The sequence below is a fragment of the Thalassophryne amazonica genome, chromosome 22, assembly GCF_902500255.1.
Source record: "Thalassophryne amazonica chromosome 22, fThaAma1.1, whole genome shotgun sequence".
Lineage (NCBI taxonomy): Eukaryota > Metazoa > Chordata > Actinopteri > Batrachoidiformes > Batrachoididae > Thalassophryne > Thalassophryne amazonica.
Window position 1 is genome coordinate 7226391 of NC_047124.1, and position 11110 is coordinate 7237500.

At 42.2% G+C, this 11110-nt stretch overlaps 1 protein-coding gene across 6 annotated transcripts in view; it reads right to left on the bottom strand.

Moving 5' to 3' along the window:
- Window positions 1-5353: 5353 nt before the first annotated feature.
- ppp1r12a (protein phosphatase 1, regulatory subunit 12A) overlaps window positions 5354-11110 on the bottom strand; it is an 85128-nt gene continuing 79371 nt past the window's right edge. For 4 of the 6 annotated variants that reach the window (XM_034163889.1, XM_034163885.1, XM_034163883.1 and 1 more), the window contains one exon: window positions 8398-10146. In XM_034163889.1, coding sequence (XP_034019780.1) covers window positions 10060-10146 — 87 coding nt within the window. In that variant the 3' untranslated portion in view covers window positions 8398-10059. Of the gene's footprint in view, window positions 5365-8397; window positions 10147-11110 lie in introns of those variants that run through there. The other 2 variants (XM_034163884.1, XM_034163887.1) reach the window with 2 other exon arrangements.

Sequence of the window (11110 nt, forward strand, 5' to 3'; positions counted from 1 at the left end):
TGGGCTATGCTACCAACACAGTTGATTATACAAATATACAGGAAATTTTGGTCTTTTGCTTCTATCTGCACCTGCGCAAGTGACTTATCAGTCAAATGCATGAGTGACAATCTCTGCTGCATTTGTTGCACGTGTACTGTGATACCTGCTGAGGCTGTACATAAGTATTCATGCATAGCCTTGAAGTTCAGAATTGAGCTCAGGTGCATCCTGTTTCCACTGATCATCCTTGATATGTTTCTATAGCTTAACTGGAGTCCATGTGGGGTAAATTTAGTTGATTGGACGTGAATTGGAAAGACACACACCTGTCTACATACAGTAGTGTTCAGAATAATAGTAGTGCTATGTGACTAAAAAGATTAATCCAGGTTTTGAGTATATTTCTTATTGCTACATGGGAAACAAGGTACCAGTAGATTCAGTAGATTTTCACAAATCCAACAAGACCAAGCATTCATGATGTGCACACTCTTAAGGCTATGAAATTGGGCTATTAGTAAAAAAAAAGTAGAAAAGGAGGTGTTCACAATAATAGTAGTGTGGCATTCAGTCAGTGAGTTCATCAATTTTGTGGAACAAACAGGTGTGAATCAGGTGTCCCCTATTTAAGGATGAAGCCAGCACCTGTTGAACATGCGTTTCTCTTTGAAAGCCTGAGGAAAATGGGACGTTCAAGACATTGTTCAGAAGAACAGCGTAGTTTGATAAAAAAGTTGATTGGAGAGGGGAAAACTTATACACAGGTGCAAAAAATTATAGGCTGTTCATCTACAATGATCTCCAATGCTTTAAAATGGACAATAAAACCAGAGACGTGTGGAAGAAAATGGAAAACAACCATCAAAATGGACAGAAGAATAACCAGAATGGCAAAGTCTCACCCACTGATCAGCTCCAGGATGATCAAAGACAGTCTGGAGTTACCTGTAAGTGCTGTGACAGTTAGAAGACGCCTGTGTGAAGCTAATTTATTTGCAAGAATCCCCCGCAAAGTCCCTCTGTTAAATAAAAGACGTGTAGAAGAGGCTACAATTTGCCAAAGAACACATCAACTGGCCCAAAGAGAAATGGAGGAATATTTTGTGGACTGATGAGAGTTAAATTGTTCTTTTTGGGTCCAAGGGCCGCAGACTGTTTGTGAGATGACCCCCAAACTCTGAATTCAAGCCACAGTTCACAGTGAAGACAGTGAAGCGTGGTGGTGCAAGCATCATGATATGGGCATGTTTCTCCTACTATGGTGTTGGGCCTATATATCGCATACCAGGTATCATGGATCAGTTTGGATATGTCAAAATACTTGAAGAGGTCATGTTGCCTTATGCTGAAGAGGACATGCCCTTGAAATGGGTGTTTCAACAAGACAATGACCCCAAGCACACTAGTAAACCAGCAAAATGTTGGTTCCAAACCAACAAAATTAATGCCTCACAGATGTGAAGAAATCATGAAAAACTGTGGTTATACAACTAAATACTAGTTTAGTGATTCACAGGATTCCTAAAAAAAAGCAGTTTGAACATAATAGTTTTGAGATACAATAAGATATAACAATAAGAAATACAATAGTGTTCAGAATAATAGTAGTGCTATGTGACTAAAAAGATTAATCCAGGTTTTGAGTGTATTTCTTATTGTTACATGGGAAACAAGGTACCAGTAGATTCAGCAGATTCTCACAAATCCAACAAGACCAAGCATTCATGTTATGCACACTCTTAAGGCTATGAAATTGGGCTATCCAGTATTCCTCACCCATGAGGCCTGCATGGTAGAGTGGCCAGACGGAAGCCACTCCTTAGTAAAAGGCACATGGCAGCCCGCCTGCAGTTTGTCAAAAGTCACCTGAAGGACTCTCAGTCCATGAGAAACAAAATTCTCTGGTCTGATGAGACAAAGATTGAACTCTTTGGCATCATGTTTGGAGGAAACCAGGTGCCATCCCTACAGTAAAGCATGGTGGTGGCAGCATCATGCTGTGGGGATGTTTTTCAGCAGCAGGAACTGGGAGACTAGTCAGGATTGAGGGAAAGATAAATGCAGCAATGTACAGAGACATCCTGGATGAAAACCTGCTCCAGAGCTCTCTTGACACCTTCATGTGCACATCCTGGAAGTTAAAGGCATGTGGCCTTTAACTTTCTTTTTATGTTCCACTACTCCTGCTTGAGGTTGAAACCAGAACCATGCAACTCCACCTCATACAAGTTCCTTAACTCTGGTAGAACTTGGCACAGGGTAAATGTGATAAATGATACCATTTTATTATAGTCACTCATACTGTTATCACCAAAAATACAATACGTCCAATCTTGAGCTTGATTAAGCCTTAGCTACACTGGTGATATTGGATGTAGTTCATCTAAATAAAGCCGAGGGCTGGTTCTTGCAGATGTTTATGGTCTTAGATTTGTTTTCATCTATCTTCTTCCCAGTGGACCACTTGCTGCCCACATATCCAAGTATTTTTATTGTAAAAACAATAACAACAAAAATAAGTGACATATGTGTAACCTTGTCTTATCAGGGTTCAGGAGGTCGAAGCCGTTATCTCAGATAGTGAACAAACCTCTGTGCAGCAAAGCAGCGCGGCGCCTCTGCCAAAAATAGCTTTCGATCTATGGACTCAGGTCACTCCGCCGCATATTTGGCATATTTGTGTCTGCTCTTGAAGAGCGTAAAGAGTGGTTTCTTCAGTGCCAACACAAACCCTGGGCTGTGGTTATCACAATCCCATTCAGCATTCCAGTAATGTCTTCCCAGGATGAAATATGGGACTAATGTTGTCACATAAGGGAATGGGAACAGGAATGTTATGAGTTGTCCTGTGGAATGAAGTTGGAGATTTTGAGCGATGCCGTGTGATTGCTCACACGTCCTGGTAGGTTCTTGTTTTGCAGACAAGAAAGTTTTCCAAGAGTTTACACAAAATTCCTGTTTTTCTGAGTTTGGAACATAATGGTAATTTATGGCAATGGATATTCTTCTGTGTCCAGAAGAGGACTTACTTTGGCTTTTTGTCCGGAACACGGTGTGATTGGTCGAGCGCAATGATGTCATCACATGATTGGCGGGTCATTGGGTTTTTAATATTTTCGTGACATGGTTTTTTTATTTTTATATTTCTAAACCCCCCCCCCCAGTCCTCTTCCGGTCACGGAAGAATATCCACTTCACTAATTTGTACCACATCATGTAGCGTTTGCGTACTGACGGGCCGCATTAAAGAAAACAGTAACTGCAAGTGATGCTAACAACGTTAATGCTAACTGTGTGTGATGCTAACAGTTAGCATCATTTGTGACGTTGACACAGAAAAACAGTCAAACTGATGTTACAGCGGAATTACCATCAACTGGAAGATGACGCAATTTCGCAGTTTTAATTTGCAGACAGTAAATAGCATCTTATCAATGTAACAGCATTCCATGGTTTTGCGCAATATTCCGTTAAATAGCTTCAGCTCTGATTGTTGTTTTAAAAGTAGATATGTGTTTTTGCCACGGCTGTTTGGTGCTATCGCAGCTAGCAACGGTGGAATTTTTCATCGCCGGAAACAGTAGAACATCTAGTTTGCCAACTGCAGATGCCGCCAACATGTTAGCATCACCTGCTAATGGTTAGCTTTGACCGCCGTTAGCAGTTTCATTAACACAGCTAGTCAAGAGAAGACTGCACCTCCATAACCTAAAAGGTGTCACTCTCTACATCTGGAAATTCCCAGAAAACATTCACCCCTGCGTGTTTATTCTCCAACAACAAAATATAAGTGATAAATCTTGTTAGCATGGTGCTACCTACCAGCCTGGCGGTGGCCTCTCTTCCTGACCAAAACCAAGCGTAAGCTGCAGCTTTTAAAACCATTTGTAAGTTTAATTACGTCTACATCAACATTTTCCCAGTTATTTTCAGTCGGAGTGGATATGCTTGGACATGGGGAAACCGTCCGTCTCACCACCAGACATTAACCAGACTCGGGGCCTCTGAACCGCACACTTGTGTAATGGAAAATAGAAAATAGAGCCACTTTTGCATGACTCCGCGCTTTTATAGCACCTCTTATCCAAAGCGTCTTATCTTAAGGTCGAGTTACGCAGCAGATCCTGTGACCCGCTACTGATAGCACGTGCAAAAACCACGCCGTCACTTCATGTTTGTGTGCACGCTATCCGGTAGAGTTCTGCCGGATTGACGGCAAATCCGCTGCCGTCTGGGATTACAATAAAGTGCAGCCAAGCGCTGCAGATTTAGGAGTATGACTACATCTGAAGGGATTTTAAGGAAGAGCAGGCAGCGGTTTTGTTGATGATGTCGAGCTCCAAATGGGCCTCCCGCCTGATTCTGGCTTTTACTGTAGCAGCAGAGCGATGGAGGAAGTGTGGAGTGAAAACCGGCAGAAGCCAAAACCACTCACGTCCTGCACGTAGGACATCCATGGGAACACCGCCAATGCCAGCATCAGCAAAACGTGAATAAAAATAAAAAACAGCTTATATTAAAGCTACAGTCTGTAGGATTTAGTGTCATCTAGTGGTGAGGATGCAGATTGCATTTTTCCATCAACAACATTGTTGTCCTTCACGTTTTCACCTGGATTCACGTTCCATTGTCTTCCCTTTCGATAATCAACATGTCTGATCAGGTCTTCCTTCTTCACTGCAAAATGTGACAGAGTAAGAATGTCCCTGTGGGGCTACTGTACCAACATAGAGGTGCAACATATCAGCCTCCGTGAGGGGGGCCGCTCTCTTATCCCCAAGCTCATGACAACATCAGATCATTGTAATTGTGCACTAATGAAAAGATGGTTATTATTAATGCTGTATTTCTGCTAACATCCCTATTATTATTTTTTTTTAACATACTGTAGCTTTAATGAAGTCAAAATTGTTCTTGTCTTGAGGTTTAGTTATATGAGATAGCTCACGCACAATTTATAAAGTGCAAAAACTATACCCTGACACCAAAAGCATGTGCAGATACGTGCACGTGCATGCAAACCTCACCGTTTTTGAAAAAGTATTAAAACAATCAGCTTCCCGGATCACTTCAGTTTATTTGCAGATTTTTTTTTTTTAAGTTTCCACACAGAGTGCACTGCAGGTGTTGAGTCAGCACAAAGAATTCCTTTAATACATATATATTTTAAATCACTCATTTGTTAATATGTTACACTCTCCCCTCACGACTCATTCATTCATCAAACATAATCTCCATTGGAAGCCAAAACAAATTCACAATCATCAGCCCAAAGACTCCAATTATTGGCTGAAAAACTCAATGACTAATCGGCGTTTTCTGTTGAAACATTTGATGTCGTCACCTGAGTTGCTGATAAAGTCAGACAGCATGCAGAGGGCCCTTCAGCACCATATGCACCCTGGGGGGCCCTGGTGTAACCGGGCTGCAGCCACTGGAAAGGTCCAAACATTCAGAAATAAATCATGCAGGTTATTTAAAAAAAAAAAAAAAAAACAAAGGTCATGATGCTACAAACAAAAAGTCCTCTGCAGCCATGTGTGCATATTTAAGAATAAAACTGAATAATTCTACTTCACATAATCAGAGTGCTGCTGAGTCTACAAAACTGAGCACCATCTACTGGTAAAATGTGGTATTGCAAGTTAAAAATATTGCAGAAAATGTAACCACCACTGTCCTTAAAAATAAATAAAATGAAATAAAGTGGATGTGTTCATGTAGCACTTGTGCTGGAAAAGATTTATGGTTTTTGCGTTAAATCTTAGCGTCTAAAGTTCATACATAAGCAGGAAAAACAGCAAATTAAAATGAGATCATCACTCAGTTATAACAATAATAATAGAGCTAATTTATCAAAAGCAGCTTTAATATGACAAACGTGGAGCTTCTTGGGGGGGGGGCGGGATTCCATGACCTTTGACCTAGAAATTTGTCTTTCATGAGCAAAATATGTGAATGCAGTCCACATGAGTTTACATCTACATAAACTTGGTTTGTTTGGGGTTTTTGGGTGGAAGAGTGAGAATTAACTCGTTAACTTCCACCAGCTGTTCCCTCCCAGGTCTCTTGTCAGACTTCCACCAAACGTGGTGTGTAGATGAAGGCTGACCCCAGAAATGACCTTAAAGGGTTAATAAAAAAAGTCAAGGTCTTTGGGAGCAAAGGTCAAAATTTGACATGCATTTCCTCTTTCATGTTCAAACTTGACACACTAAACTTCTGGAATTGCCCAGACAAGGTAAAATTTGTAAGCTCAATAGTTAAGGTCACTGAGGTCTTCTTCTTTTGGCTGCTCCCATTAAGGGGGCGGCACAGCAGATCATCCATCTCCATCTCACCCTGTCCTCTGCATCTTCCTGTCACACCAACCACCTGCATGTCCTCCCTCAGCACATCCACAAACCTCCTGTTTGGCCTTTTTTCTCCTCCTGCCTGGTGGTGCAATCATCAGCATCCTTCTCCCTATATACCCTGGGTCTCTCCTCTGCACATGTCCAAACCGTCTCAATCTCACCTCTCTGACTTTGCCTCCAAATCGTCCCACCTGAGCCGTCCCTCTAATGTTCTTTTCTAATCCTGTCCACCCTCATCACTCCCAAGGGCAATCATATCTTTAGCTCTGCCTCCTGTCTTTCTGTTAGTGCCATCTCTAAGCTGGTCTCACTACTATCTTGTAAACTTTCCCTTTCACGCTTGCAGATTTCCTTCAGTCACAAATCACCCCTGCTACCTTTCTCCACCCTTTCACACTGACCATTACTTTGTATAGTTGACCCCAAGTATTTAAACTCATCTACCTTAACTCCTTGTAACCTCACTATTCCACTGGGCTCCCTCTCATTCACACACATGTACTCAGTCTTCGTTCCCCTTCTCTCCAGAGCTTATCTCCACATCTCCAGGTTAGACTCAACCTGCCATCTACAGATCACGTCATCTGCAAACATCATGGTGACTTGTTTGTTCTCATCCATCAACCTGTCCATTACCATAACAAACAAGAAAGGACTGAGCTGATCCTTGATGTAATCTCACCATCTCAGAAGTGATGCAAATTAGTTGGGTGAATACGGTTTTAAAAAGGAATAGTTTGCATCATGTATCATGCTTAGTTATGTTACAGGGTAGCATATGTCACGTCATAGAATCCAATGGATGCTGATAGTTTAACCTTTACTTTGCAAACCAAGCACGCAACACAGTCAAAACTATTCCATTTATTAATCCTATTAGCTCAACCAGTAATTTGCACCACTTTTTTACCAAAATTGGAGCAACTTTAACTTTTGACCCTTGTACAAACTGAAATTGACCTTTCTCAGTGTTCTTGCTGTTTTTACCCCATAACTCCAGACCATTCAGATAGTCCAAACTATACCTTTTTGGAATCTTTATGATCAGACAAATAATATGGAATACCTTTCAATATGATTGGAGCATTTTTAAATTTTGACCCCTGTGTAATACTTCAATTGACCCCTTCTTGGCCGCCTATTAAAAGTTCACGTGGGTACCCGGCATTTTTTAAAGAGTAATGTCTAAGGAGTATGTGTGCCAAATTTGGTGCTTGCATCACCTTTGAAGCATTTTTTTTCAGTTATCCACTGCACTATGGCATGTCATCTGGACCAACTGCCTTTCCACTCTTCATCCTGCTTAATGCCTTGCACTTCCTGATTTACTCTACTTGTACATCTCCCAGCCTTTACTCTCATTTTTTCCCCCCCATTTATCAGCTCCTCAAAATATGCCCTCCACCTCCTCAACACACTCCCCTCGCCTGTCAGCATATTACCATATGCATCCTTTCCAGCTCAGCCCCTTGGTCTGGCCAACTGGTACAAGTGCTTTTCTCCCTACTTCACATTACACCTCGCTAAATGCCTTTTTCTTAGCCTTTTGACACTTCTCTTTTCAGCTTATGCCGGATCTCTTTGTACTCCTACATTCTTCATATTTCTGACTTTCCCAAAAGGATGGGGTGGGGAAACTTGGCCCACAAATGGAGGCTGGTGCTGGAATTGCACGGGGGAAAAACAAGTTTACTAAAGGTCAGTCTTTGGGGGTCAAAGGTCAAAATTTAAGTGCCCCTTTTTTGTCAAATTTGCACAAAATGTGGCACACAGAAGTCCATGTCAAAGAATTTGATGTTCATCCTGATTTGAACAAACACTAGTGGAATCCAGAATACTCCTGGCAAGGTCAGCCAGAAGCTATTTGGGTCACTGGGGTCAAATCAGGTTTCCGTAGACCCTGATTCTTCTGCAACAGAGGTCTCGAACAACTTGCTCCATCAAATGTTATTCTAAAACCTTACACCAAATGAACCTGGTAACTAAGTTGAGCAGATCCACAGCACCCCCTCTGGTCTGCAGCCAAACGTAGTCAACGAGGAGAATAAGCAGACTCGGCCACTTTACAATGTACAAGTTTATTTTTAATGAACTCTTCAGTGGTTGGTAGTCACAGCACAGCTTGCATGTATTAAGCCACACACCTATTTTACAAGATGATGGAAAAAAACAACAACAAAAAACAAAAAAAAAAAAGTCTAAACCAGAGTAGATGGTCATAAGGCCATCTGCAGCAACATTTTTTTTTCTTCTTTTACTAAAATATCCTTAAAAGGCCACTGAAATGCATAAAATGTTTTTAGATGCATGGAATATCTGCCTTAACCTGACATCAAGACTCCTCACATGGCATTGACAGTGCATGTAGACATCGTAAAGAGGACCGAGTTAGCGGTATCTAAGAGTTTTTTTTTTTATTATTATTTTAGTGACAACACCTTGGCTATAACAGTATAGCTTAAAAAAAGAAAAAAGATTGGAAACAAAATTAACAGCACTCTTCCAAAGATACTGAATACAGTGAATATGAAATGTAGTGAAGCAGTTATTTTCATAATTATGTGAATGTTTTATTTTGAAGGGCAGGAGGAGGGCGAGGGGGGAGGGGGGCTAGTATTGAAGTGTCAGCCGCTTCACGTCGGAGAGACTGGACCATAATTATAAAAAAAGAAAAATTAATAACGCACCTCGTTGTCCTCTGGAATCGGTCGACTTTTTAATGGTAACAGACGCGAACTGTAAACGCATGCCGTGTGCTGCTCTCAAACAAATACATACAGGTATATACAGCGTCACTCAGTACCTGCTAAAACAACGTGAGAGTACAAACCGACTACACTACAAACTTAAAACAAAACCAAGGGGAGGAGGGGGAGCCACAGAAGCAGTGGAAGTGTGTGTGTGTGTGGGGGGGGGGGGGTAATCCAACTTTGTGATGGAGTCATTAAAGCATTTAAAAAGAAAAAGAAAAAAAAAAGCGTATTGCACATAAAGTGAAAGCTTAAATTCCACCAGAACCGCCTAGGATGCTAAAGCGAGAACTTAAAAAATTTCCCTCTTGGAGGAAGATGCACAGAGGTGGTGGTGGTTGGGGGGTGGGGTGGGGGGGGGGGGTGTTCGTGCACTGGTGATGTGTGTGTGTGTTAGGGGGGATAAAAAAAATAAGGGGAGGATCGCTTGCACCAAACCAGGGGCCACGAGGAGTTGAAGTGACACACTGGGAGTCCTGGGGGGTGTTAATGTGGCATAAATAAAATCTGGTGTTTGATATCTGCTCAGAGATTGATGCAAATGTGTTTTTTTTTTTGTTTTCCTTTTACTCTCTCTATGTACAACTAAGGCTTCTTGGTTGAATTGTTTTCAGGCTGCCCCACCCACAATGCTTTGCTTTGACACACCCATCACTCAAACTCTTTAATTCCTTTTTCTTTTCCCCCTCCTTTTGCTGTGTAAACTCGGCAGGTCGATCGGAACAGCAGCCACAGTCTGGCGTGGGTGATGCACGGATAGAAGGATGGATGGATGGATGGATGCTGCAGCGGTGGAGGTGCAGAAGGAGAGAAGAGTTGTAGAGAAGAAGAAAAAAAACAAAAAAAAAACAAGGAGTCTTGTCTCTGATGTCTGTTGCAATTAATATGTAAATGTGCAATTCCATTAGTTGCGGCCATAGGGTGGGGTGGGGGGAGGTGCAGAAGACGTGATGGGTGGGCGGGTTTCGGTTCTACTTGGAAAGCTTGCTAATGACTCGAATGAGCGCTCCGTTCTCATCCTTTAGTCTCTGGTTGTCTGCTTTCAAGTCTGGGAGCATCTGAAAGGGAATGAAAGAGGGAGCGGGGGGAGGGGGAGCAGAGACGGAGAAGAGGCTTAGACAAGTCGTGACAGAAACCCGGCGCCTTTCGGTGGTCGGGCCGATTTTACAAACTGTTAATTGCAGCCTTTGTAAGCGATCACGAGTCACACAGCAGCGTCACCGGCGTTTGGCTTTCTTGACCTTAAACACGTCCTCATTCCAGAAAGCGGGCCAAAGGTTGCAACAAAGCCATGCACAACCTGGACGGCCACCACAAAAATCAACTTCAGTGTCCTTCAGTGCTGAGTGTGGAGCAGTGGCTAGTGTGGACGCCACAGGTTTTTGTCCTGGTCGCCTCCCCACAACTACACACCCCGACAAGTTTGTGTGTTTAAGAAACAAATTAAGCCCATGAATAACAACACCACCACCACCACATGAGGGCCATATGAGCAATATGTACACAGGATGACGACACCCCCCCCAAAAAAATAAACACAACAGAATGCATAACAATTGTAATTGCCATTTCCTTGGTTGACCAAGACATATTGGGGAAGACCTTTTCCCAACATGTCTTGGTCAACCAAGGAAAAGACATTCACGCTGGAAGCCTAATTTTTCCAACAAATCAGACCATTTGCAGCATAATTTGTAAAGAACATGACTTTTATGCAAAGCGACCAAGATAACGGAAACTTTGGGGAATGACTGTACACAGACTGAAGTTTAAGTGGGATTTATTACAATTTTTATGGGTGTGTGTGTGATATATACACACACACACCACATATACACACACACACACACATATATACACACACACACACACACACAACACACAACACACACACACACACACACACACACACCCACACACACACACACACACACACACACCACACACACACACACCCACACACACACACCCACACACACACACACACATATACACACACACACACACACACACCACACACCC